Source organism: Coccidioides immitis (genome assembly GCF_000149335.2).
Source record: "Coccidioides immitis RS genomic scaffold supercont3.5, whole genome shotgun sequence".
Classification (NCBI taxonomy): Eukaryota; Fungi; Ascomycota; class Eurotiomycetes; order Onygenales; family Onygenaceae; genus Coccidioides; species Coccidioides immitis.
Window position 1 is genome coordinate 3,212,908 of NW_004504307.1, and position 24,284 is coordinate 3,237,191.

Genomic DNA, 24,284 nt, shown 5'->3' on the forward strand with positions numbered 1-24,284 from the left:
CATAGGATTCGCATCCAAGCTACTACATATGTGAGAGGGGAACTCAAAACGAGCTGTTCAAACGTTGCATAAATATAAGGATCGGGTGAAATACGCTAGTTATTTGAGGGCAACAGTTGCATTCCCAGTCTTATCGCCTAGCTTTGTGATTCTCCTCGATGCCGGTCGTTAACCAGAAAGGAATCCCGCCTGCCTGTGCGGGGGGCGTCATACCATCCACCGTTCACAAAGTGATCCAAGAGCATCTGCAAACAGGTATCCGTCACAAAGAGTCGTTCTTCGTTGGCGATGAGCCTTTCATTCACAACCAGCTGAAATTGTGGGAAAGCAAGCTCTCTGATGTAGAGCCTTTCTACGGTGAGCTTGCAGGCGCTCCCGAGCCCGGAAATATGCCTTGGTTTAACATCAATTTGCAGCTGTCAAGTGCAACGACAACCTTCGTTTTTTGAGAATTCTGGCAGAACATGGATTGGGATTTGACTGCGCTTCACAATCCGAGATGCAACGGATTTTAAACCTCGGCGTTGAGCCACATCGAATCCTCTACGCCGCACCATTCAAGTCGGAAGACGGAATTCTCTATGCCAAAGAGCATGGCGTGACCCAAACGATGTTTGACACGGAGGACGAGCTTCGAAAGCTAGCTGACTATTTTCCCAACGCAGAGCTGTACCTTCGCCTATGGGCAGATGACCCATCTTCCCGCGTCCGGCTCGGCTCCAAATATGGAGTTCAACTACCACAAGCCAAAGAACTCCTGGTATTAGCACAAGAACTCAACATGAAGGTGATTGGGCTCTGTTTTCATGTGGGCTCAAGCGCAGCAGACTTCGATGCCTACCGGCAGGCGATAGCGTTCACTCGCGAGGTCTACGACTTTAACCAGAGTCTCAGAGAGGACCAGAGACATCCGATCCGCACGATTGATATCGGAGGCGGGTTCTCACTTGGAAATTTTGAAAGCGCAGCAACGGCGATACGCACGAGTATTCGACAGTATTTCGGAGATGAGAAACATCTCAGATGGTTCGCTGAACCTGGCCGTTATTTTGCAGAAGAAGCTTTCTACCTTGTATGTCGAGTGCTCGGGACTCGTCCTCGTGCGTGTTTAGGTAATGGAATCGGCGCAGACGAAAAGCTTCCCGTTGGCGACATACATATTAACGACGGCATATATCACAATTTCTTAAACGCTCTGACCGAGCAGGTGGTACCACAACCTATTTTACTGGATTGTACGGGTACGCCATACGTATCAGCTGCTGATAACGGAGATCCATATACTGTCTGGGGTCAGACGTGCGATAGTTTTGACAAGATAGCCACAAACTGTGTGCTCCCACGGCGGGCAAAAGTCGGGGATTGGCTCTGTTTTCCTTTCATGGGAGGTAAGCAGCTCTTTCGCAAAGCTTTTTTCCTCTCCCCTCTTTTTTCTTCTTCTTCATCCTCTTTTCTTTTCTTTTTTTTTCTTTTTTTTCTTTTTTTTCTTTGGTGTTGACGCAAGGGAAGAGCTGCAACTGACGATTAAGCAAGCATACACGCACGTCACTGGGTCTGACTTTAACGGATTCCCAAAACTTAAAAAGACAATATGGATATCCAACTCCCCCGAAGACGTCTCAATCGCGGCGTCGAGCCCGCTTCGCACGCTTAGAGCACTGCAACATTATTTAGTAAGGGCAGTCGGCCTGGCGGAAAGCACTTCTAGCGAGAGGGAAGGGATTGGCTTCAAAGTCAATGATGAGCTGGCGGCTTTCAACTCCAGTGTTGGACTGGTCGATAGATTGCTTGCGGGGCTCAGAGCGCTGCACATTCTTTCAGGGTCGCGTCATTGACCGCAACCGGGGAGGGGGGGTTTCGGGCTTTAACAAATGCATGGGAGCTTGGAGGGTTTGACGGGGCATGGAACCTGATGTTGGGTGGGAAAAACAGGCTCCTTCTACAAGCAAGGAGCACGGCATTCTGTATGATTTGGTAAAAGCTTTGTAGCAACCCTTTGGCTGATTTTTGGGTCAAAAGGTTTGTTAGCTGACCGTGATATATTGCCACCCTTGGATAATGCTGTACATATTCGCGAAGAACGCATTGAGCGGCTCGACGTGTTGCTTCACTGCCTGCGGAGACGGGCAATCAGAGATTGAGACGTATGCTGGTTGCTTGGATGGGCCTCACTGGCTACCCGGGCGTAGTGTTGATAGATCTAGGGCCCCAAGAGCTATTTTACTCTAGCACGGTTCGGAATATTCAAATAAATGTATAGAGATTTGATTTCGGGGTTGCCACGGGCATGCTGGCAAACTGCTGGCACACTTATCGGGCAGGGAGCAGGACAGGCACACCCGCAAGTCCAGATAACTAATTCCGGGAGAGCTCCCTTCAAGCCTGCTGCAGACAACTGACGCCAGCGGTTCTGCCGAATGCAAAACCCCCCGCAGCCCGTATTATTCCTGCCCAACGCGAGAAACCGAATTGCCCGAGTAGCACAAAGTCTCGCGCGAATGTCAATTAGCAAACGAGATTGTTTTTCCTAATATCCGCTCTTTCATGTATGTCGCCGTTTCTTTTGCTTCACAGTCCCGGTGGATGATCCGTTTGCATACGTGATTATCAGACTCTGTTAATTAGCAAATCCGTCGCACGAGTGAGTGGAGTGATTCACAATCCAGCGACGACCGCCGCACGACATCCGTGCCGTTGCCCGGAACATCGAGGCAAACGAAGTGGCAAAAATTAACATCTCAGCAAGAGATCTGATAATCACCCGGAATCTCGTGATCAGGATACGAACCCAGGCGACGGGATGTGTGATGAAGCTGGGTGAATGGCGCTGGCTTACTTTGTGGGGTGTTGATCGTTGACCGGGGTGTGTGTGTGTGTCCTGGGACTGTGGCCAGTGGCGGCATTATCTCCCTGACCCTTGCTGCATCGTCGGCTATGTAACGAGGTGGAGAGCTGGGCCCCAGGGAGTGGTCGCCCGAAATGCAATCCGTAATCGATCGGATGCATCCGCCTTCGGGTGGTGGAGAACGAAAACAAACTTTGTACTGATTTCCTCCGTCGTTGCTCCGGACATTCCAGCTCGCCCCGTTCCCGATGCACATCACCCCAGGCCTGCAGCAACGATCGCCTGGGCTGGCGTGCGAATCCCCCTTTTATCGGGCGGCATGGCGTAATAACCAAATAATCGCGGGCTGGACTCTTCAGCACCAGAAAAAATAAAAAAATAAAATAAAAAATAAAATAAAATTACATACTCAAGAGAGAATGAGCTCGGCGTCTCAGCCTTGTAGGTGTGAAGCTCGCGCAGTCTTCAGGGCATGAACGATCATACACCATGGCGGTCTTGAAGGAGTCTCAGATAGAGCAGGCCGATCGCGCACGTCTCCAGCAGATATGTTTCTTGAAAACCGACAGCGAGAAGGCCGTCGTGCCGCTGCGTGCGAATGTGGCGGTTCGAGCGGAAGAGAGAGAGCAGATGGAATCTCACCTTCTCCGCCAGTATTCTCGCGACTCATGGCCCAAAGGATTCTATCAGGCTGCCTGCCCACATCCCATACTGGTTCACCCGCAGCATTACCAGAATATTCAGGCTCTGCATGAGGCGCTGGTTCTGGCCATCACCAATATCGTGGAAAGATGGTGGACTGATAGCGTGGCTAAATTTCCGGAGAGGATGCCTTTGGAGCCACAGGAAGAGGATCTTTTACGGGTAAAACGCGCCTACTTCTTCTCCCTCTTCTGTGCTTTTCGCATTTGGTCCCTTATATCTCTCTAACCCTGGATAATTAAAACTACTAGTGGATGGCGCATGAAGCTGCCGACGCGGTCCGTCCATACAACCAGTGTCTTGGATCCTGGCGGCCCGATTTTCTCATCGACGAAGCAACCCCTGGTGCCGAGCCCGGGTCAGTCGAAGAGCAGTTTGTTATCTGCGAGATCAATGCTCGTTTCTCTTTCAACGGCTTCTGCGTAAGCGCAGCGGGGCAGCAGGGCCTGAGCGACATGGGAAACGAAGAAAAGGGCCTCTTAAATGTCTTGGAGCCCGACCAGGTAGACGCCCACCCCCTCCCCAACGAGATGCGTATCCTTCCCACAAGCTCAAGTTTGCTGACGAAAAAGATATTCAGGTTGTCAAGGGACTGCTCAGCTTGTTCGATCCCACCCGCCCACTCCACCTCCTGAAAGGCGAAGAGTACGGGATTGACATCCACCTCTTTGCCGTGGAGGTGGAACGGCGGACGGGGACCCCCCCCAAATTCATCACACCGGACGACCTGCGCCTCCTGCCATGTGAAGACTCTGAATTTGGATACAAGCTGTGTGCGCTCGCCAAAGATGAGACTCGCAAGCTGCCCGCGAGTCACAGGTCGGCCAGGTTTATCCACAACGCAGAGGTGCTGGAGGAGATCCACCAGGTGGGCTTGGAGCTGCATCAACGCGAACTCCGAGCACTGTCTCCCGAAATGTTACGGCAGCTGGCTCTCCGCTGTTTTAACGACCTGCGGACGGTGTTTCTGGTGCACGATAAGAGAATGCTTGGCATCGTTCTGCAGGAGCTGGACGCGCTGGTCGGCCAGCACGGCGTTCTGAGCGAAGACCAGGCGCGGGTGCTCCGGGACGGCATCGCGGAGACATTCATACCGGGCTCGCCGGAGTTGGAGGAGTTTGTGCTCCGGTGCAAGAGCCAGCCGGAGGCAAAGGATGGCTACCTGCTAAAGCCGATCCGCAGCGGCAAGGGCGCCGGGATCATCTTCGGGGACGAAGCGTCTGAAGGGGAATGGAAGGCGAAGCTAGATGGCTTGAGGCGAGCGGCTCTCACGCCGGGCGAGACAAGCTACATCGTCCAGCGCCAGGCCAGGCAGCCCACGTATCCCGTCCTGCTGAGTGAGGACGGTGGTCTGCAGCACAACCGGATGATAGGGACGTTCATGGCGGCGCACGGGAAATTTCTCGGGCTCGGTATCTGGCGCTGCGGGCCGGAGCGTATCTGCGCGGTCAGCCACGGAGGTGCATTCATGTTCTCGGTGATGAGCTCTCACCACCGGGTTGAAAAGGCCAGTGAAAGGTGGAGCATGTGGAAGTATTTCAGATGGCTGCACTCCATCGGTTCCTGGGTGAGGCGACGGTTCGCGGCGCAAAGCGTGTAGATTAGCAAATTTGACCTTGGAGCGTTAGACTATGAATGATATTGTTTTGTCTCTCTTTTTTTCCTTTTGCTCTTCTTTTTTTCTTTCTCTCTTTTTTTCCTCTTTTTCTCTCTTCTTTTTTATCCTCTTTTACTCTTCTTTTCCCTCTTCGACGGGCCTTCTCATAGTAGCAGAGGTGACCAGCAAAACCGCATCCGTAGGTATGTATGATGTACTGTTACATACATCTTGCCAGATCAAGCCTTTGCTCCGTTCCCAGCTAACCCGTTCTGGTAGAGTGGAGTCTGGTCAATTGCCTATCTCGGTAAGGCTGCAGTCTAGAATCGGCCATTTTGGGGATAGCGTGGGGGATGATACGGCTTGATTTACCCAATACGTAATCGATCTAACCCCTTCTAGCCTTTCCCTATCTATATATAACATCGTATATATTATATATATATATATTACTCCGTATGCTCCGTATATATTTTATATATATATCTTGCTTTGGACAAACGGAATAGCCAAATCAGACACTTCTGCTGAAACCTAATTAACCAGGCAGCTGTCTTGGATGGCATGTCTTCGGCTGTGTTGTGGGGAGGTGTTGAATCAGTCGCGGGAGCTATAACTATGGGAATGACAATTGATGACCACCATGATTTCCGACGATAGAGTTAAATGGACCAGACGTGGTGATGGTGAAATGCTCTCCCCAGCAGAAGGCGATGCATGTAATATCATTAGCAGAGTTGAAGACAAGACCAGCAAGGGAACTATGAACGTGCCTTGGCCGAGGATCTGACTACACTCCGGTACGTGCAACGCGCTTCGCTGATCTGCTAAACAAGCCGAATCTGTGGATCATTATCTGATGGTCTTTTTTCTTTTTTTTTGTGGATGCCCTTGGAGATACTTACAGACTGTAGCATTATTATTATTATTCATTATAGTCTTATCAGACTGTAGCATTCCTCTGCCCTGACGTATTATCACTTTCATATTCCCACACATGTAGCCTGGACTCTCCCCTGATATCAAGTTCTGGTCTCTATACTAATGTACTCTGTAATCTTAAGAAAGTTCATGTGGAAGCTTTTGGTAGGCCTCTCCTGTGGTAGTTAGGATAGCTGTGCTGATGCTATAATTTACATCCATTGAATTGAACAAAGTTGGTTTAAATCAAACTTGGATGTTTACTGAACAGTTAACTAGTTAACTAGTTACTTACTTACAAAGTTGAGATTTGCGGTGTTTGATCTGCAGACTACGGAGTACCTGATCGATATATAACTATATTGAATACTCCATAGTTATTCTGTAACTACTCATTATTTCTTTTTAACATACATTTTTTTTTCTTTTTCTTTTTCAATTCTTTCTTTTTCAATTTCAATTTTTATTTTTATTTTTATTTTTATTTTTCTTTCGAACACCAAAAAAACCTACGGGAAGTCGCTTTGTCCGGCCAAGTCGCGGTGGCAGCAAAGCAGCTCTGACAGTAAATCAGGGTCCTCCCACACAACACACACACTCTCTGCCGTACCACTAACTAGCTAACTAATTTAACCCACGCCCTCCCCTTTAAACCTCGCCCCCATCTTCTCTTCCTCTTCTCTTCCTCCTCTCTTCCAACTTCCCAACCCACCGCCTCTCCCTTTCCCCCTTCACGATGGCCAGTCGCCCTGCTTTTCTCCCTCGCGACACCTCTCCCTCGCCCGCCGCCTCTGCCCACGCTGCTCCTTCTCCCTCCCGCAGACCCGAGCCTGAACCCGAGCCTGAGCCTGAGCCTGAGCCTGAGCCGGAGCTGGAACCTGAGCCGGAGCCCGTCTCACGTCACACGGAACAGTCTCAGATGAATGGCGTCGAAGCAACAGACGGGGACGAGAAGCGGCCTACTTCGCCGGATGCCACAATGGCCGAGTCCAAAGCTGCTTGTCCCGACGTGACCACCGCTACCACTACCACCACCACCTCTCCCAAACCTTCCTCCAAAGCTCCTGAGTTGCTGGCGACCAGAAGCCCACCTCCAAGCTCAAGTCTGCCGTCGGCCGACAAGCCAACTGAGGCGGAATCAGCTCATCGGAAACCCGATCGTGACAAAGCTGATCAGTCCCGTGAATCTCTACCAGCCTCCACAGAGACCCCCGTGAAGAGCTCGCGTCGCGTGCAGGCAGAAGACTCGAACACCCGTCGGAATTCCGCCCCGCGGCCGCAGTCCGAGTCCCACACGGGCACCGAAAATGCAACCACCACCGCCACCACCACCACCACCACCACCACCACCAGAAAGCAGACGAATGGCACGATCGGATCCGTCTACTCTGGCAATAAAATCAGGCATCTCAAGAAGGACGACGGCATTCCACTCTGGCGGAAGGACATTCAATATCGGTTTTTGAGATGCGTGTTCGAGGACAAAACCCCCTGCTTTACTCGGTTCCCCGAGGGCGATAAGAACCATACCTTTGCCGATATCTATCTAGATGCTATGGCGAAGAGCAGCAAAACAAGCAAGATCCTCAAGGATAAGCTTCAGAACGAGAGGTCGGCCGCCATCAACATGGCCATGGTCTGCCTTCTAGTTAACTTTGGGAGAATGAATACCACACTGAACTGTAAGTGTCCCAGTCCGCTTTTGTCCCAATCTATCTTCAAGGCAAACCACCCCCCCCCACAAAACGCCTACCTTGCTAATTCTTGACCAAAAAAAAAAGTCTTCCCGGAGATGCGTGCCCAGCTACGAACTTACCATTCGATTCCGTCCCTCCAGGCCCATCAAGATTCCAGTGCCTACAAGCAGCTACAGGACGCACCCCGTCTTAAGTCCATCTTGAAGGGGGCATCGGAGGATGTTGAACAGCCAGGTACTATCGAGAAAATCAAGAACCATGCAATCCCTCGCACGAATCCGGTCAACCTCATCTTCGTTTTATCCCATTATGCCCCCAGAATATCCGAGCTACACTTCCCACCACCCGGGGATTTCTTCGACTTGGTCATGCGACCTACTCTGAGCAGCAAGAGCCGCGCTAGAGCCTTTTTATGGCTGATGTGGTACTACTTGGAGAGTGACTTCTCCGAGAAAGCCGCGTTGGAAAATCCATTTGGCCCTGGTACCGTCGGAGAAGGGAGTGAAGGGCTGCCGCTGAAGGTTCCCGAGATGCAAGAGCTCACCGAAGAAGAGGCCGAGGCCGAGAATGTGGACCCGCCCGAGGAAATCCAGTATGGCGAAAACAAGCAACGGGAGCGGAAGCGTATGTTCTCTCTCTCTCTCTTTTTTTTTTTTTTTTCTCGGCACCCTTTTACTAGACGACTGTTACTGATTTATTTTAGGTATCTTGGAGGAAGATGACGTTATTTTCCGACATGTCAAACGCCCCAGGAAAGGTGAGTTATACGTCACGATTTCTTTATCAATTTTTGACCGTAGGGTTTTGGCTTCTTTCTACAGGTTGCTAACATGATCGTTACTTTTAAGACTATGCAAGCGATGATCAGGCTTCTGAGGACGTAGCCATTACGCCCAATGTTTCGAGGGGAGGTAGGGGTGGTCGCCGTAGCGATGTCTACGCGTCCACGCCGCTGAACCCAGCAAAAAGGGCTCTTGAGGACGAAGACCTTGGCGAAGGGCACACTCCACAGACCTCTAGGGCTCGTGTCAAACGGCCCAAGAGGGATTCGTCTGTCAATCGACCACCGGGCAGCCAGCCGCAGCGCCTGGTCCTGAAAACGAGGATGGACCAGACTCCCGATACCTCCTCCCCCGCACCCCCTGGCGCCGGACATCCAATTTTGAACCAGTACGTCTCCGGCGATATGCATTCCAATGGCCCCGGCGGCTCTCGACGTCCACGCCCAATGACGCAGCACCAGATAGCTCTCGAACAAAACCGGAAGCAACGCGTTGATTATGTTCTCGCTCAGCGCCGGATGGATGCGTGGAATTCTCTCCGTACGCGTCGGGAGAAGGAAGTCCCGTTTGCTCGCGCAGGACGGCTGCTGCAAAGCTTGCCCACCGGCTACGACACGGACGACGAGAACTCCTGGGGGAAAGGCGGAATCTGTCCGAAGCCAGAAGAGGAGGAAGACTATGGAGAGGCGGCTAGCTTTTATTTTTCGATGATCCGGAAAGTTGCTCGACGGCTGCAACGATGGGACTGGGACTCGGTGTTGTCGGACGATAAAGACTACCCGGCGAACGGCTTGGGAGGCGAGTACAATCGCCGTGCCACTGTGGAACACCGCGAGCTTGAGGTGATCAGCCAACCGATGCCCATTGCAAATAAGCCCAGAAGCAGACCAGGTCCACGGCGGGAAAGGAAGGCTGTTGAGAATGCGGCCGATTTATCCAAGGAAACTGGGCAGATAAAGAAGCCCGCGGGTCGTGCGGGTGCATCGGCTCTGAGGAAATCCTCCGCGGAGAAGGCGGGCAGCAAGAGAAGCCGCCCGCGAGCACGGCTGTCGAAGGTCCTCGGCTCAAAGCCTGCGGCTACAGAGGAGCACGATCAGGTGGAAACACCTGAGGCGTCTATGATTGCTGACCAGGACGACAAGGACACCGAGCGTGGTGAGGATACTTTCCTTGAAGAGGCCGACAAGGACATCCTGAGCGGCGAGAGTCCTCACGACACGCGAAGCCGTCTGGACGATGCAAGCAGCATTGGAGTTGCACCCGAACCCGCGCAGGGGGTTGAGGATGATACCGAAGAATTGTCAGACGTGGACATGGAAGTGTCTAAGCTTGCTGAGAGTGGGTACACCAGAGGTGACAGCTTGTCGCCGGAAGATGGTATGGAAGCTAGCCGGCTGGATGATGACGAGACCATGCTGGAAGCCTGAGCGAGGATAGTTTTCAGCACCACCTCCACCTTGTTCCTGTTCTTGTTCTTCTTTTTCTTTCTCTTTTTTTTTTTTTTTTTCCTTCTGTATTTCTGCCCACAAGGGTGACTTTTTACTTTGTATTACTTTTTTGCGTCTAATGTGGATAGGACCATCCCTGTATGTATTTAATGTCTGGGTATGAAGGTTGGCGCTGCACATTGTGCTGTTTGGTGTCCACTGCCTGAAAATACACATTTCTAGCCTGCTATACTCCATACTCCGCACCCCGTAACCTCTTCGTATGCATCTTCTCCAGACTGTACGCTGTCAGGTAGTTTAATCCAACTATTTAGCACCCTCTCTCACATGACACACATAGATCACCTGATGTCCGTCCGATGAGCTCTGCATTTCTTCTTCAACATGCTCAGCCTCAATGGTAGAGATCTCAGTACACCGATGTCTTCGGGAATCTGTAGGACTTCCCGCAGTGCCTGGTAGTGTCGGTGAGATATTCCTGATTTTTCGCACCATAATCCTAAAGCGAGCGTGAAGTGGTGCAGCATTTCATCAGGCTCTGCACGCGCATGGACTAGGACCTCCGACGGGTCGTTCATTGTAGTCGGGATGTAGGTCTCGGCTGGCTGGTCGCCCAACGGATCCTCTAGTCGTGAATGAAAATCGGAATCTCCATTGCCAACCGGGTGCACTGGATGTAACATAGTCTGTAACTGGGGTTCGGATTCGGGCTCTTCATACTGTTGTGATTCATTCTGTAGAGCTGCCACTGCTTCTTGTATAATCTCCCGCACCCTGATCTCTTCTGGTTCAGAATGAGTGTCGGATCGAGTGTCGGGCGGAGCATCAGAGGCATCTGAAAGACTTGCTGCATCCTGTACACAGCCTGATTAGAATGATGCTGGCAGGCTGACAGAGGATCCAAGATCTTACATTCAACCCTGACTTCTCAGTTTGATTGTTCAGCCGAATGTCGGATTCCACTGAAGGTAAAACGCGATTGCAATCTTGCGATTCCCGCAACAAATGGGCATGCTGTCTGCGCCTTCGAAGCAAATGAAGTCGCCTTTTCCAAAACATATAGTCCTGTATGCGCCTCAAGTACCTCGGACCTCGCATGTTTGCTCGAGGTTTATACACCGGTTTCCGCAGTGGTTGAGTTTCAAGTTGCAGGAACAGTGAGGGTTGCTGCGGAATTTCTTTGGGACAAAGTATGTAGGAATTAGAAAGAAAATTGCTGTTCGATTGGGGAATCAGACATATTATAGCAAAGTTGAATGTTAGAGCAGCCGCAAAATGTGCCAACTGTGCCGCAGACCAACTGTAATATCCTGATCACCTAGACCTGTAATTGGCCCTAAGGGATGCAAGGTCAGCGATGATCCGCATCCTCCTGGGTGATCGGCCTATTTCAAAGAAATCAATTGAACTGACTTTGATATTTGATGACAGAAAAAGCGAAAGGCAGAAGAAACCGTCTGCGAATCAGCAGCCAAGATAGGCTGATTTGCTGCTGCCCTGCCCTCTGCTGCGCCCGCTCCTCCCCTCCCCCACTCTGATCACATCTTCTCCCTTTGTTCAGTCCCAGCTGAACATGTCTGTGCCTGTCTCCAACTGGAGGCAGTGGAGCCGATTTGCTCGAAAGGACGCTTGCGATCCGTCCACTGGTTCGACGGGTCGCGTCGGATAAACGTTTTCCGACGGTTGCCCGAAAAGCTCATTGTTCCGGTATGGCAGACGAAAATCCCCCCTTTAGGTAGCTTAGCGGAACATACGAGTCCTCCATCAGGTTATAGCCCTTTGCACTGAAGAGCAAGCATATAAGGTTGATTTACAGCTCAATTGGTTATTTAAGCTTACAATCAACACCTTCGATAGCTATCCTTGTGGATAGTGAGATTTGTAGCCTCTTACACCGCGTAGCTGGCGAGTTAGCTTGTAGCTTTCTAGCAAGCAGCTAGCTAGCGAGCCGAACGAACGCCTGTCAGCACCAAAGCCATGGTCAAGTTTCAAGACAACAAAATGGAGCACCGAACTCCTGACCCGGAGGCTCCAGAAACCCTTCCTACAACCTCAAACGAAGTTGAAACGATCGGATAGGCTCAGAGGAAACCAACCGAATGAAAAAGAGCCTAGAGGAGAGGATAGATTCCAAATGTTCCTCAGAATGATGCAAAATACTGAGAGGAAGCTGCAGGAGCCGGAAAAACAGCGAACTGACCACATATCAGGCCAAACGAACGCAATTAATACGCCTGCGACAATGCAGGAGAATAAAAAGCGAGCAGCTCAACCGCAGTCTACTGGTGGAGAGAGGAATTATATAGAGAGATTCCTAGCAATCCGCATGGAACTTGAGTCTATTGGGTTTAAATACCCCGACTACACGCTACATGATATTCTTAAGGCGAACATTACGCCTCGATGGAGAGAATTCATACAGAAAAGATATGACATGGCGTTTAAAGAAACAGACTTACCGGAGAAACGGCCTCGAAGGCCTATTAAGAGACATTCTATACCGAATTCCTAAGAGTAAAAGCTGTTGAAGGGGTCTTACGAACAGGCCCAATACAGATGCAACAAGAAGCTCAAACCCTAGTTGGAATCCGAATCGAGCTTACAAGAATACGGGCGCCGAATCCAATCCGGAGAAGAGCACGCCATATTGAGATCCAGCACCATATGATGAGACATTGGGTTCAAAACGACAAAATCTCAAATCAAGCACATTGGAACCGACGCGAATAAAGCTGACGTGCTCACGAAGGCTCTTGCGAAGGACTCTTATGCTCATTTTTAGGGAGCGCTATAGGGGTTACAGGTTGATACAGGAAGATGTGGAGGTTTATCAGTGAAGCCAGCAACAATACGGTATCGCAGCGAAATGAGGCTAAGCCTGAAGAAGGAATAAATATTGATTCTGTAATTTTTGTTGGCGGATTTTGAGAGATTTGGGAGCTTTGGACCTCTGTGGCACTTTGCTTGCTGCTGGAGCTGTAAGCTTAGCAAAATGACAAGCACATGAGCTGAGCCCTCCACCACATCCCGCTCGAAAATCCAAAATCATTGCCATAATCACCATCTCCATTGGCCCAAACCTTAGGCTGGTTGCAATCACATGCTAACTGATTAGTAGGTTAACTACGGAGTACTCCGTAACTAGAGAAACATCGATGACTCAGCAGGTTTGGTGAGCCCCAACAAATCGGCGGAAAAGAAAGTCTGCACGGCACGGGCTGCGACAAACCCAGGTGCAGGGGGCATTTGCAGCGTCGCGTGAGGCCGTTCCTTTGTGTGCTCCAAGCCTGTCGTGACCAGTTCGAAGTTGACAGGGAAGAAAACCACAGTCGCTAGCAAGCGGACATCCTCCCCCTGAGGCTTTTTTTCGCATTCCGCAGAGCAAGTGAACATTTACTTTTAAGCTGCCATAAATCACATTCACGGAAAACCGTAAAAAAAAAAAAAATAAAAGTAAGAATAAAAATATGGAATCCGAACATCGTGTCCTCCGATCTCGTCCGCGGAGCTTCTACCTTCCCTCTACCGAATCCTCTCAGCCCGGCACCCCGATCGTCGATGAATCTTCACCGCCGCCTGACTCTCTCGACCCGAAGCAAGATGATCTGACATCCTCCCGGTCCATGATGAACCTGACCTCGCCCACTCTGTACGGGATATACTCGCCCACCGCGTTCGGAGGCGTGAGAGACGAGTCCGGCACGCCCTGGGATACCGGCGCGCAGACGCCCAACCTGCAGCATTCCCCGCCGGTGGCAGGCCGGGATTACTTCTCGCCCGCCGGCAAGGGGATCTCTGAGCAGACCGTCCTGCAGGCGCACGTTGTCAAGAAGCATGGGTTCAGGGGATACGTGCTGCCTCTGATCCGGAGGAGCGTGTTGCTGTTCTTGTTTGGCATGGCGTATGGTGGGATCATCACGCATCTGCATGGCCATCCAAATGTGGCCGGACGGGTGCCGGTGAATATGGAGCATATTGATCTTGATCAGAGGTCGTTGGGATATCTGGCGCTTTGGGGCGTGGCGGGTGTTGCGTTGGGGAGCCTGCAGCCTTGGTTTGACCTTCTCTGGGGGGATGATTTGATTGTCGGGAGAAGTCAGAATGCGGCGAGGACGGCTAAGGGGAATGGGCTTTTGGAATGGAGCCCTATGGTGAGGAGTATTGGGGCATTTGTGGGTATTGCTTTTGCAATCGTGAGTGTTTCCATCCATGGCCTAACCGCAGATTTTTTTTTTTTTTTTTTTTTTTTTTTTTTTTGTTCTTTTCTATTTTATACTAACCATACGATGGTCTGATAGAGGAAGCTTCCCTGGCAGTCCACCCTACAAGTTTCCCTCACCCTCGCCCTCGCCAACCCTGTGCTGTGGTATCTTATTGATCGCTCCAAGCCGGGATTTGTCCTCTCCACAGTGGTCGGGATAACTGGCATGCTGGCCCTGTTGGGGATCAATCCTACGATTGTACCTTCACCGGCGACCGCGTCGCTTTCGTCCCCACTTGCAGCTACTTCTCCAGACACTACGATGAATGGCGCCCCGATACCATCTACTACAAATATCATGGGAATGACCCAAGAGAGCGTTGCGGTGGGGACGTGGATTGCCAGCGTGCTGTTCTGCAGCTGTGTATGCTTTGGAAACATCGGCAGGAGGTTAGCGGACTGAAGATCCAGGAGACCTGCGAGAACGTCCGAGTTTTCCTAACAGACTCGATCTGCTTCTTTTTTTCCCTTTCGATGGTTTATGACTCTTTCGTTAACTTATTATTATTAATCTGCATTGTTACGGGTTTGGTTGAACGGCGGAGCGAGGAATCGGGGACTTATAGACGTCTTTTTAAGGCGTGGCATCGCAGCTAGGTATGGCTCTTGTAGCTCCTGTTCGGGGATCGGATAACAATACGACTACGGAGGACATCATGGTTGGAAAGAAAAAAAAAAGAGCAGAATGTAGCATCAATCATTGCAATCCCATCCACGAAGATTCAAGAATGACACTGCACCCAAGATCGAAGCTTAATGTTTTTTTCTTCATTCTATACAAGTATATCTTGCATACTTCCTGACATCATGGGTTTCTTAGGAGAAACCTTTGCGAGGAGAGGACTGTAGAATGTTGAAATTTGCGTTGTTCATGGAGAGGAAAAGAAAAGAAGAGGAGGAGAAACAAAAAACTTCGCTCGCGGAAGAAAAGTTGTCGTTGGTGCCGGTCGGCGCTAGGCCGGATCGGGGGTTTGTGCTGTTTGCGGTGTTTGCGGTGTTTGCCCGGCGATGTGGGATGGTTTTCGTGGAGGGGCACAACGGAAACACGAAAAGTCGGGAGAAGGACAAGACTTGCCTTGTTGTTTTTTTTTCTCTTCTTTGTCGACTATTCTCCCGTCCTACGAGTCAATTGAGGAGAATTTGAGCAGTTAGATCTTCCTGGTCGCTACCATGGCGCAGAAATCTGGTATGTTTTTTTCTATCTCTCGTTCACCTAGCATTCTGCTTCAACAACACCTGACTGATTATTTGTGTTTGTAGCCATCCTCTCCGTCTACGATAAGACCGGCCTCTTGGACTTGGCCAGAGGCCTGGCCGGGAGCAATGTTCGCATTCTGGCGTCTGGCGGCACGGCCAAGATGATCAGAGAGGCTGGAATTCCCGTCGAGTGAGTTCAACCCGGAGCGAGAGCCGTCTTTAAAAAGGCCGTCGAGCACTGCTCCGTTTTCATTTTATTTTTCGCATAAAATCCGATGATAATTTGTCTCATTGCGAGGAAAATAATAGAGACGTCTCCGCCATTACGCATGCCCCTGAAATGCTCGGTGGCCGCGTCAAGACCCTCCATCCCGCCGTTCACGGTGGTATTCTAGCGCGGAATATCGAGTCCGACGAGAAGGATCTCGCCGAACAGAAGATCAATAAAGTCGATTTCGTCGTCTGCAATTTATATCCCTTCAAGGACACTGTGGCCAAGGAAGATGTTACAATCGCTCAGGCCGTGGAGGAAATTGATATTGGTGGTGTAACCCTTCTTCGTGCCGCCGCGAAGAACCATGCCCGTGTGACGGTCCTTAGTGATCCGAACGATTACCCCGAGTTCCTGGGCGAACTGAAAAAGGGAGAGATCTCCGAGAAGAACCGTCGCCTTTATGCCCTCAAGGCATTTGAACACACCGCAGACTATGACGAGGCTATCTCTGGATTCTTCAGGAAGCAGTATGCCGGCGAAGGGGTTCAGCACCTTGCTCTGAGATATGGTGCCAATCCCCACCAGAAACCAGCTGCTGCGTTTATGAGAGAGGGCAAATTGCCTTTCAAAGTGCTCAACGGCTCTCCCGGTTATATCAACCTGCTGGATTCCTTGAACGCATGGCCATTGGTTAAGGAGCTGAAACAGGCGCTCGGTTATCCGGCTGCTGCTAGTTTCAAACACGTCTCACCGGCGGGTGCGGCTATCGGCATTCCGCTGAACGAGAAGGAGAAGAAAGTCTACATGGTTGAGGACATTGCCGGAATTGATGAGTCCGGGTTGGCCCAAGCATACGCGCGTGCCCGTGGCGCGGACCGCATGTCTAGTTTTGGTGATGTTATTGCTCTGTCGGACGTTGTCGACGTACCCACCGCCAAGATCATCTCCCGTGAGGTCTCCGATGGTGTGATTGCCCCTGGATACCAACCCGAAGCTCTTGCTTTGCTCGCAAAGAAGAAAGGAGGAAAATACCTCGTCCTCGAGATGGATGACAGTTACACTCCCCCCGAGGAAGAAACTCGCACTCTCTATGGCGTCCAGCTTCAGCAGCACCGCAATGACGCGGTCATCTCTCCAAAGTCCACTTTCAACACCATCATCACACCAAAGGATCTCAAGGGCCTTCCCGAGTCCGCACTTCGCGATCTTACCGTTGCCACGATCGCCCTGAAATATACCCAATCCAACTCCGTCTGCTATGCAGTCAATGGCCAAGTAATTGGTCTCGGAGCAGGTCAACAGAGCAGGATTCACTGCACCCGCCTTGCCGGAGACAAGGCCGACAACTGGTGGATGCGCTTCCACGACCGCGCGCTGAACATCAAATGGAAGGCGGGCGTCAAGAGACCCGAGAAGAGCAACGCAATCGACATGCTGTGCTCAGGACAGGTTCCCAAGAACGAGGTCGAGAAGCAAGATTATGAACGAGTGTTTGAAGAAGTCCCGGCACCCTTTACACCGGAAGAGAGAGAAGAATGGGGGAAGAAATTGGGAGAGGTGACTATTTCTTCGGATGCATTTGTACGTGCTATTTCACCTCCGTTTAATTTATCGGGCCATTGTTCCACTATACTAACCTAGAGAACAGTTCCCCTTCGTGGACAACGTCTTCCGTGCTGCACGGTCGGGAGTTAAGTATATTGCAGCTCCGAGTGGAAGCCAGAATGACTCTGCTGTGTTTGAGACGGCCGAGAAATTGGGTATGGTGTTTGTGCAACAGGGCATCCGCCTGTTCCACCATTAAGTTCAACAAAGCTAGAAAAAGCATAGGCTTTTTTTCTTTTCAGCTCATACATTTGACGGGATGATGCTAAGTTCTTTTGAAATATGATGTGATAATGCTCCTTTGTTTTATTTAATGCCAGGGTGGTTTTAGGGAGGGGGAAAAAAAATGAAACAAAGTTCAACATTGGATTCCTGCAATGGGCTTTCACTGCAGTCCTCTCTTTATCCTTTTCACCTCGGTTGTCAAAATTCATTCAGTTCACTTGAGTAGATGCCAGTTTCCTCAATCACCAGCAAACATGTACGCCGGAAGTTATTGAGCCGGGGCCACAGGGTGGTCCTCCTCAGGGCATGCAGTATCCAACCGCAGAGATTGATTGGCGGAGAGGCATCGACAAGGCCTTGCAGGACGTGCTGCATTCGCCATGTTCCGTAGAGATGAATGCAGCCTGGTGGTCTGATTCCGGCGGCGGCTGTCTTTGTTGACTTCACAAGATGTTCGCCGTGAATGTTTTGCGTTTTGAACATGCGTGTCGTTGCCGGGGAACACGTGACTTGCTGCTAGCGCCCAGACCTCCTGAAGGGAGCCAGAAACAACAGCTTGGACTTCCGCTCAACGTCAACCTCACTCACCCCCGATCCCTCTCTAGCCTTCATTCCCATATTCCCCCCTCTTCCTTTTTTCTTCTTCTTTACTCTTCTTTGCCTTTCATTGCTCGCTTGGGAATTACACTTTTTACGGAATTACGCCCCTTTTTTAATTGGCTTTCTCGCGGTCTTTGCGGAGGTTTGGGCTTTTGTTGATTTGCTGGCGTCATCTCCCGAACGCTTCAGCCTTTGCATACCTTTGGGAATTGCTGGATGAGGGAGCTGCCTGACGGCCGTCGGTAAACATGGCGCCTCTTCCGATTAAATTTACGGAACTACTTCAGGTATTATCTTTTTCCTTTTTTTTGTTTCCCGGCCGGTCACCCTGGGTTGAATGCGCGATTGGGCTTTGGATCGCTAATCTACCTGTTTCCTCTAGTTGACGAACCTCGATATTGTGGTATGTATTTCGCCTCTTTTTGACCCTCTCAACGATAGTCGGTTAAGTTCTTGGGATATCCTCGTGTATTCGAACCTCTGGGGATGAATGCATGAGGTGTTTCTGGCATTTCGTGCACCGCTAACATCACGCGTGCTGTAGCCCGCATCTATCGGATTCAATTCATGTGTAAGTGTACCTGCTGTCCCTACAACTCTCTCCTCTCCGCTAATCGCCCATGTGTTTGAACCATCCAGACCCTTGAATCCGATTCATTCGTGTGCGTTCGTCAAAAGTTACCCGAAAGTGACAAAACGCAAGTCATTATCATCAACCTCAAGAATAATAATGAAGTCGTTCGTCGGCCCATCAACGCCGATAATGCTATCATGCATTGGAACCGAAACATCATCGCCCTCAAGGCCCAGGGTAGAACCGTTCAAGTCTTTGACCTCCAGGCGAAGGAGAAATTGAAATCCGCCGTGCTCACCGAGGATGTTGTGTATTGGAAATGGTTCAGCGAGACGAGTTTGGGCCTGGTAACAGAGGCTGCGGTTTACCATTGGAACGTCTTCGATCCGTCTCAGCATGCGCCTATAAAGATGTTTGACCGCATCGCTAATCTAAACGTGTGTCCTGAATACTTCCTCGTTGCGATTACGTGCTAATGCATTGCTTGTAGGGATGCCAAATCATCAGCTACAAAGTCAACGAAGATCAGAAATGGATGGCTGTCGTCGGTATCAGCCAGCAGCAAGGACGCATTGTTGGAACGATGCAGCTTCACTCCGTCGAGCGTGGTATTTCACAGCACATTGAAGGCCATGCCGCCGCTTTCGCATCCATCTCTGTCGAAGGCTCCCCCTTGCCGCACAAGCTTTTCACGTTTGCTGTTCGCACTCAAACCGGAGCAAAACTGCAGATCGCGGAGATCGATCACCAAGAACCTAATCCGAAGTTTGCGAAGAAGGCTGTGGAGATCTACTTCCCACCAGAGGCGACCAATGATTTCCCGGTCGCGATGCAGGTTTCGAAGAAATATGACATTGTATATCTCGTCACAAAATTCGGCTTCATTCATCTATATGACCTAGAAACCGGCACGTGCATTTTCATGAACCGCATCTCAAGCGAGACGATCTTCGTTACGACTCCAGACTCGGAATCCACGGGTCTGGTCGGGGTCAACCGCAAGGGTCAAGTCCTATCCGTCAGCGTTGACGAGAGCACCATCATTCCTTACCTCCTCGATAATCCAGCCAACACATCGCTTGCTGTTAAGCTGGCTGCTAAGGGAGGCCTTCCAGGTGCAGATAATCTTCTCCAGAGACAATTCGAGACGCTCCTTTCCCAGCAGAACTATATAGAGGCTGCAAAGGTTGCGGCAAACTCACCACGTGGCTTCCTCCGTACCCCGGAGACCATTAACCGCCTCAAGAGCGCTCCTCAGAGTGCACAAGGAATGTCCGTCATTCTCCAGTATTTCGGCATGCTGTTGGACAAGGGTTCGTTAAACAAGTATGAAAGTATTGAATTGGTTCGACCCGTTATGCAGCAGAGTCGAAAGCATCTGCTCGAAAAATGGCTTAGTGAGGACAAGCTTGAGTGTTCTGAGGAGCTGGGTGATATTGTGCGACCATACGATGTTGGCCTTGCTTTGGGGATCTATTTGAAGGCAAACGTCCCCCACAAAGTTGTCGCTGGGTTTGCGGAAACCGGACAGTTTGACAAGATTATTGCTTACTCCAAGCAAGTTGGCTTCCAGCCTGATTATGTCCAACTTCTCCAGCACATCGTTCGCGTTAACCCCGAAAAGTGTGCCGAGTTCGCTGGTCAACTTGTTAGCGAGGAGAGTGGCGCCGTCGTCGATCTCGATCGTGTGGTTGATGTTTTCATATCTCAAAATATGATCCAACAAGCCACTGCTTTCTTGCTGGATGCCCTCAAGGACAACAAGCCGGAACATGGGCACCTCCAGACTCGCCTCCTGGAAATGAATCTCGTAAATGCTCCTCAGGTTGCGGATGCTATTCTCGGAAATGAAATGTTCACCCATTACGACAAGGCCAGGGTCTCACAACTCTGCGAAGGTGCTGGGTTGTACCAGCGAGCTTTGGAGAACACCGAGGATCCTGCGGTCATCATGCGCAATATCGTCCGGACCGATAAATTAAATCCCGACTGGCTGTCCAATTACTTCGGGCGCTTGTCAGTTGAACAGTCCTTGGAGTGTATGAACGAAATGCTCAAAGTGAACCTGCGGCAGAATCTTCAAGCCGTGGTGCAGTTGGCTACCAAGTACTCGGACCTGTTGGGCGCGACCAACTTGATCAATCTCCTCGAGAAATACCGAACGGCAGAAGGCCTATACTACTACCTTGGCAGCATCGTCAATTTGAGCGAAGATCCTGACGTGCACTTCAAGTATATCGAAGCCGCTACCAAGATGGGCCAGATGACAGAGGTTGAGCGAATCTGCCGTGAGAGCAACTACTATAATGCTGAGAAAGTCAAGAACTTCCTCAAGGAGGCCCGTCTCACCGAGCAGCTTCCTCTAATTATTGTCTGTGACAGATTCAATTTCATCCACGATTTAGTCCTTTACCTGTACCAGAATCAGCAGTACAATTCCATTGAGGTATATGTTCAGAGAGTCAATCCGTCTCGAACACCAGCTGTTGTGGGAGGACTTCTCGACGTCGATTGCGATGAGGGCATTATCAAGAATCTCCTTTCAACCGTGGATCCTTCGTCCATTCCGATCGATGAGCTTGTCTCCGAGGTAGAGACCCGGAACCGCTTGAAGATTCTCCTTCCATTCCTTGAGAGCACTCTTGCTACCGGAAACCAGCAACAGGCAGTATATAACGCCCTTGCCAAGATTTACATTGATAGCAACAATAATCCCGAGAAGTTCTTGAAGGAGAATGATCTCTACGATACATTGGTTGTCGGTAAATATTGCGAGAAGCGTGATCCAAACTTGGCTTACGTTGCGTACCGAAAGGGCCAAAATGACTTGGAGCTCATCAACATCACCAATGAGAATTCGATGTACCGAGCCCAGGCAAGATATCTTCTTGAACGCGCCGACCCGGAGATTTGGGCCTTTGTATTAAACAGCAATAACATCCACCGCCGCTCTCTGGTCGATCAAGTGATTGCCACCGCCGTGCCAGAATCAGCCGAGCCAGACAAGGTTTCCATTGCCGTTAAAGCTTTCCTCGATGCTGATTTGCCTACAGAGCTGATCGAGCTCTTGGAGAAGATTATCCTGGAGCCATCTCCATTCAGCGACAACAGCAGTCTGCAGAATCTCTTGATGCTTACGGCTGCCAAGGCGGACAAGGGCCGGTTGATGGATTACATCCACCAGCTGACAGAGTTCAATGCCGATGAAATCGCAAGCATGTGTCTGTCTGTCGGCCTGTATGAAGAAGCGTTCGAGATCTACAAGAAGGTTGACAACCACATCTCCGCCACAAACGTGCTTGTCGACTATATTGTCAGCATTGACCGCGCGCAAGAGTACGCTGAACGTGTTGAGCTCCCAGAAGTCTGGAGCAAAGTAGCAAAGGCTCAGCTGGATGGCCTTCGCGTTTCCGATGCCATTGCTTCGTATATCCGGGCTGGAGACCCATCGAACTACAATGAAGTCATTGAGACCGCCACTCACGCCGGCAAGGACGAGGACCTCGTCGAATTCTTGAAGATGGCCCGAAAGACTCTCCGTGAGCCGGCTGTCGACACTGCGCTCGCCCTCTCCTATGCCAGACTTAACCAGCTTCCTGAGCTTGAAGACTTCCTTCGCGGAGCTAACGTTGCAGACATCGAAGCTTCTGGCGACAAGGCCTACGAAGAAGGGTATCACGAAGCCGCCAAGATCTTCTTCACTAGTATCTCCAACTGGGCAAAACTCGCCACCACCCTCGTCCATCTCGAGGATTACCAGGCTGCGGTCGAATGCGCTCGAAAAGGAAACAGCGTCAAGGTCTGGAAGCAGGTTAACGAGGCCTGTGTTGCCAAGAAAGAGTTCCGGCTGGCCCAGATCTGCGGTCTCAACCTCATCGTCCACGCGGAGGAGTTGCAGGACCTGGTGCGCCAGTATGAGCGTAACGGATACTTCGACGAGCTCATCGCTTTGCTCGAGGCCGGTCTAGGCTTAGAGAGGGCACACATGGGCATGTTCACCGAGCTCGGCATCGCCCTGTCGAGATATCACCCGGACAGAGTGATGGAGCACCTGAAGCTTTTCTGGACACGCATCAATATCCCCAAGATGATCCGAGCCTGCGAGGAAGCGAATCTCTGGCCCGAGCTGGTATTCTTGTACTGCCATTACGACGAGTGGGATAACGCTGCCTTGGCGATGATGGAGCGGGCGGCGGATGCCTGGGAACACCACTCCTTCAAGGACATCATTGTGAAGGTGGCGAACCTGGAGATCTACTACCGGGCACTAAACTTCTACCTCCAGGAACAGCCGCTGCTGCTGACGGACCTGCTGCAAGTTCTTACGCCACGGATCGATGTGAATCGGGTGGTGCGCATGTTCGAGAAGTCCGACAACATCCCGCTGATCAAGCCGTTCCTGCTCAACGTCCAGCCCCAGAACAAGAAAGCGGTCAACAACGCGATCAACGATCTGCTGATCGAGGAAGAGGACTACAAGACGCTGCGCGACTCCGTTGAGAACCACGACAACTACGACCCGGTTGAGCTGGCGCAGAGGCTCGAGAAGCACGACCTGGTGTTCTTCCGACAGATCGCGGCGAGCATCTACCGCAAGAACAAGCGGTGGGAGAAGTCGATCTCGCTGTCGAAGCAGGACAAGCTCTTCAAGGATGCGATCGAGACAGCGGCAATTTCGGGCAAGACCGAGGTTGTGGAGGACCTTTTACGTTACGTAAGTGATGTCACTTTATTTTCTTTGTTCCCTTTACATACACATACACATACACACACACACACATATATATATGCTGACGGATGAAAACTACAGTTTGTGGACATCGGCAGCCGCGAGTGCTATGTGGGCATGCTGTACGCGTGCTACGATCTGATCCGGCCGGACGTGGTGCTTGAGATGTCGTGGCGACACGGGCTGAACGACTTCACGATGCCGTACATGATCAACATGCTGAGCCAGCAGGTGCGGACGATCGAGATGCTGAAGAAGGACAACGAGGAGCGCAAGGCGAAGGAGGCGGCGCAGCAGAAGGAGGAGGACAACACGCCGGTGCTTGGGGGGACGAGACTGATGCTGACGCAGGGACCGGCCAGCCCAGCAGCGCACGCGATGCCGCTTGGAGGGCAGACAAATGGGATCACGCCTCAGATGACGGGCTTCCGGCCATTCTAAAAAAAAAAAAAAAAAAGAAAAATTATTAATCAGGAGGACGATTGGTAGTTTATCTAGGCCGGTGGGACGGGGAAAGGGGCGCCATGACTGCATTTTACTTAGTTTGTGACAATAGATTCGAATTTTTTTTTTTATTTTTTCTTTGTTTCTTCGGACTTCAGGTGCTCCTTTCTACTGTTGTTGTATGCCTTGAATTATGCCTTTTTTTTTTAATTTTTGCTCCTGTAATCCTAGCTAACGTCTTCGAGAGCTGTTTTATTTTCCTTGTTCTTCTCGCTGGGGGAAAATACTTTTAGTACTCCCGTATCTTGGTGGGAAAAGGTATTCATTCTCCAATGCAGGTTTTTTCACTTTATGCCGCTTTTAAATTGGTTTATCTGTATGTACGGAGTACTGTACGTCTGAACAGAAGAAGCGCTTCTCCGACTTGGCATTATGCGATTTTC

General features: G+C 50.7%; 8 protein-coding genes across 8 annotated transcripts; 7 read left to right on the plus strand and 1 right to left on the minus strand.

Moving 5' to 3' along the window:
* The first annotated feature begins 94 nt into the window (after positions 1-94).
* Positions 95-2,943, plus strand: CIMG_09566 (ornithine decarboxylase). The gene is made up of 3 exons (XM_001239944.2): positions 95-357; positions 417-1,388; positions 1,534-2,943. The coding sequence occupies exons 1-3, from the start codon at positions 159-161 to the stop codon at positions 1,833-1,835; spliced, it is 1,473 nt and encodes a 490-aa protein (XP_001239945.2). The 5' UTR covers positions 95-158; the 3' UTR covers positions 1,836-2,943.
* A 302-nt stretch (positions 2,944-3,245) lies between these two features.
* CIMG_09567 (uncharacterized protein) lies at positions 3,246-5,202 on the plus strand. The gene is made up of 3 exons (XM_001239945.2): positions 3,246-3,709; positions 3,799-4,050; positions 4,128-5,202. The coding sequence occupies exons 1-3, from the start codon at positions 3,335-3,337 to the stop codon at positions 5,145-5,147; spliced, it is 1,647 nt and encodes a 548-aa protein (XP_001239946.1). The 5' UTR covers positions 3,246-3,334; the 3' UTR covers positions 5,148-5,202.
* A 1,599-nt stretch (positions 5,203-6,801) lies between these two features.
* Positions 6,802-9,971, plus strand: CIMG_09568 (INO80 chromatin remodeling complex; the record flags this gene model as incomplete). Its single annotated transcript, XM_001239946.1, has 4 exons — positions 6,802-7,747; positions 7,847-8,386; positions 8,466-8,519; positions 8,611-9,971. The coding sequence occupies 4 exons, from the start codon at positions 6,802-6,804 to the stop codon at positions 9,969-9,971; spliced, it is 2,901 nt and encodes a 966-aa protein (XP_001239947.1).
* A 216-nt stretch (positions 9,972-10,187) lies between these two features.
* Positions 10,188-11,557, minus strand: CIMG_09569 (uncharacterized protein). The gene is made up of 2 exons (XM_001239947.2): positions 10,905-11,557; positions 10,188-10,846 (listed from the first exon to the last, which is right to left on the minus strand). The coding sequence occupies exons 1-2, from the start codon at positions 11,088-11,090 to the stop codon at positions 10,334-10,336; spliced, it is 699 nt and encodes a 232-aa protein (XP_001239948.2). The 5' UTR covers positions 11,091-11,557; the 3' UTR covers positions 10,188-10,333.
* A 219-nt stretch (positions 11,558-11,776) lies between these two features.
* CIMG_13621 (uncharacterized protein) lies at positions 11,777-13,026 on the plus strand. The gene has a single exon (XM_004444863.1). It carries the CDS (start codon positions 12,127-12,129, stop codon positions 12,502-12,504), a length of 378 nt encoding a protein of 125 aa, XP_004444920.1. The 5' UTR covers positions 11,777-12,126; the 3' UTR covers positions 12,505-13,026.
* A 194-nt stretch (positions 13,027-13,220) lies between these two features.
* CIMG_09570 (INSIG domain-containing protein) lies at positions 13,221-15,010 on the plus strand. The gene is made up of 2 exons (XM_001239948.2): positions 13,221-14,185; positions 14,291-15,010. The coding sequence occupies exons 1-2, from the start codon at positions 13,460-13,462 to the stop codon at positions 14,654-14,656; spliced, it is 1,092 nt and encodes a 363-aa protein (XP_001239949.1). The 5' UTR covers positions 13,221-13,459; the 3' UTR covers positions 14,657-15,010.
* A 413-nt stretch (positions 15,011-15,423) lies between these two features.
* CIMG_09571 (bifunctional purine biosynthesis protein ADE17) lies at positions 15,424-17,468 on the plus strand (the record flags this gene model as incomplete). The annotated part of the gene is made up of 4 exons (XM_001239949.1): positions 15,424-15,439; positions 15,514-15,640; positions 15,760-17,245; positions 17,313-17,468. 4 exons carry the CDS (start codon positions 15,424-15,426, stop codon positions 17,466-17,468), a joined length of 1,785 nt encoding a protein of 594 aa, XP_001239950.1.
* A 665-nt stretch (positions 17,469-18,133) lies between these two features.
* CIMG_09572 (clathrin heavy chain) lies at positions 18,134-24,195 on the plus strand. The gene is made up of 6 exons (XM_001239950.2): positions 18,134-18,381; positions 18,477-18,497; positions 18,639-18,665; positions 18,734-19,105; positions 19,159-23,382; positions 23,479-24,195. The coding sequence occupies exons 1-6, from the start codon at positions 18,343-18,345 to the stop codon at positions 23,836-23,838; spliced, it is 5,043 nt and encodes a 1,680-aa protein (XP_001239951.1). The 5' UTR covers positions 18,134-18,342; the 3' UTR covers positions 23,839-24,195.
* Positions 24,196-24,284: the final 89 nt, after the last annotated feature.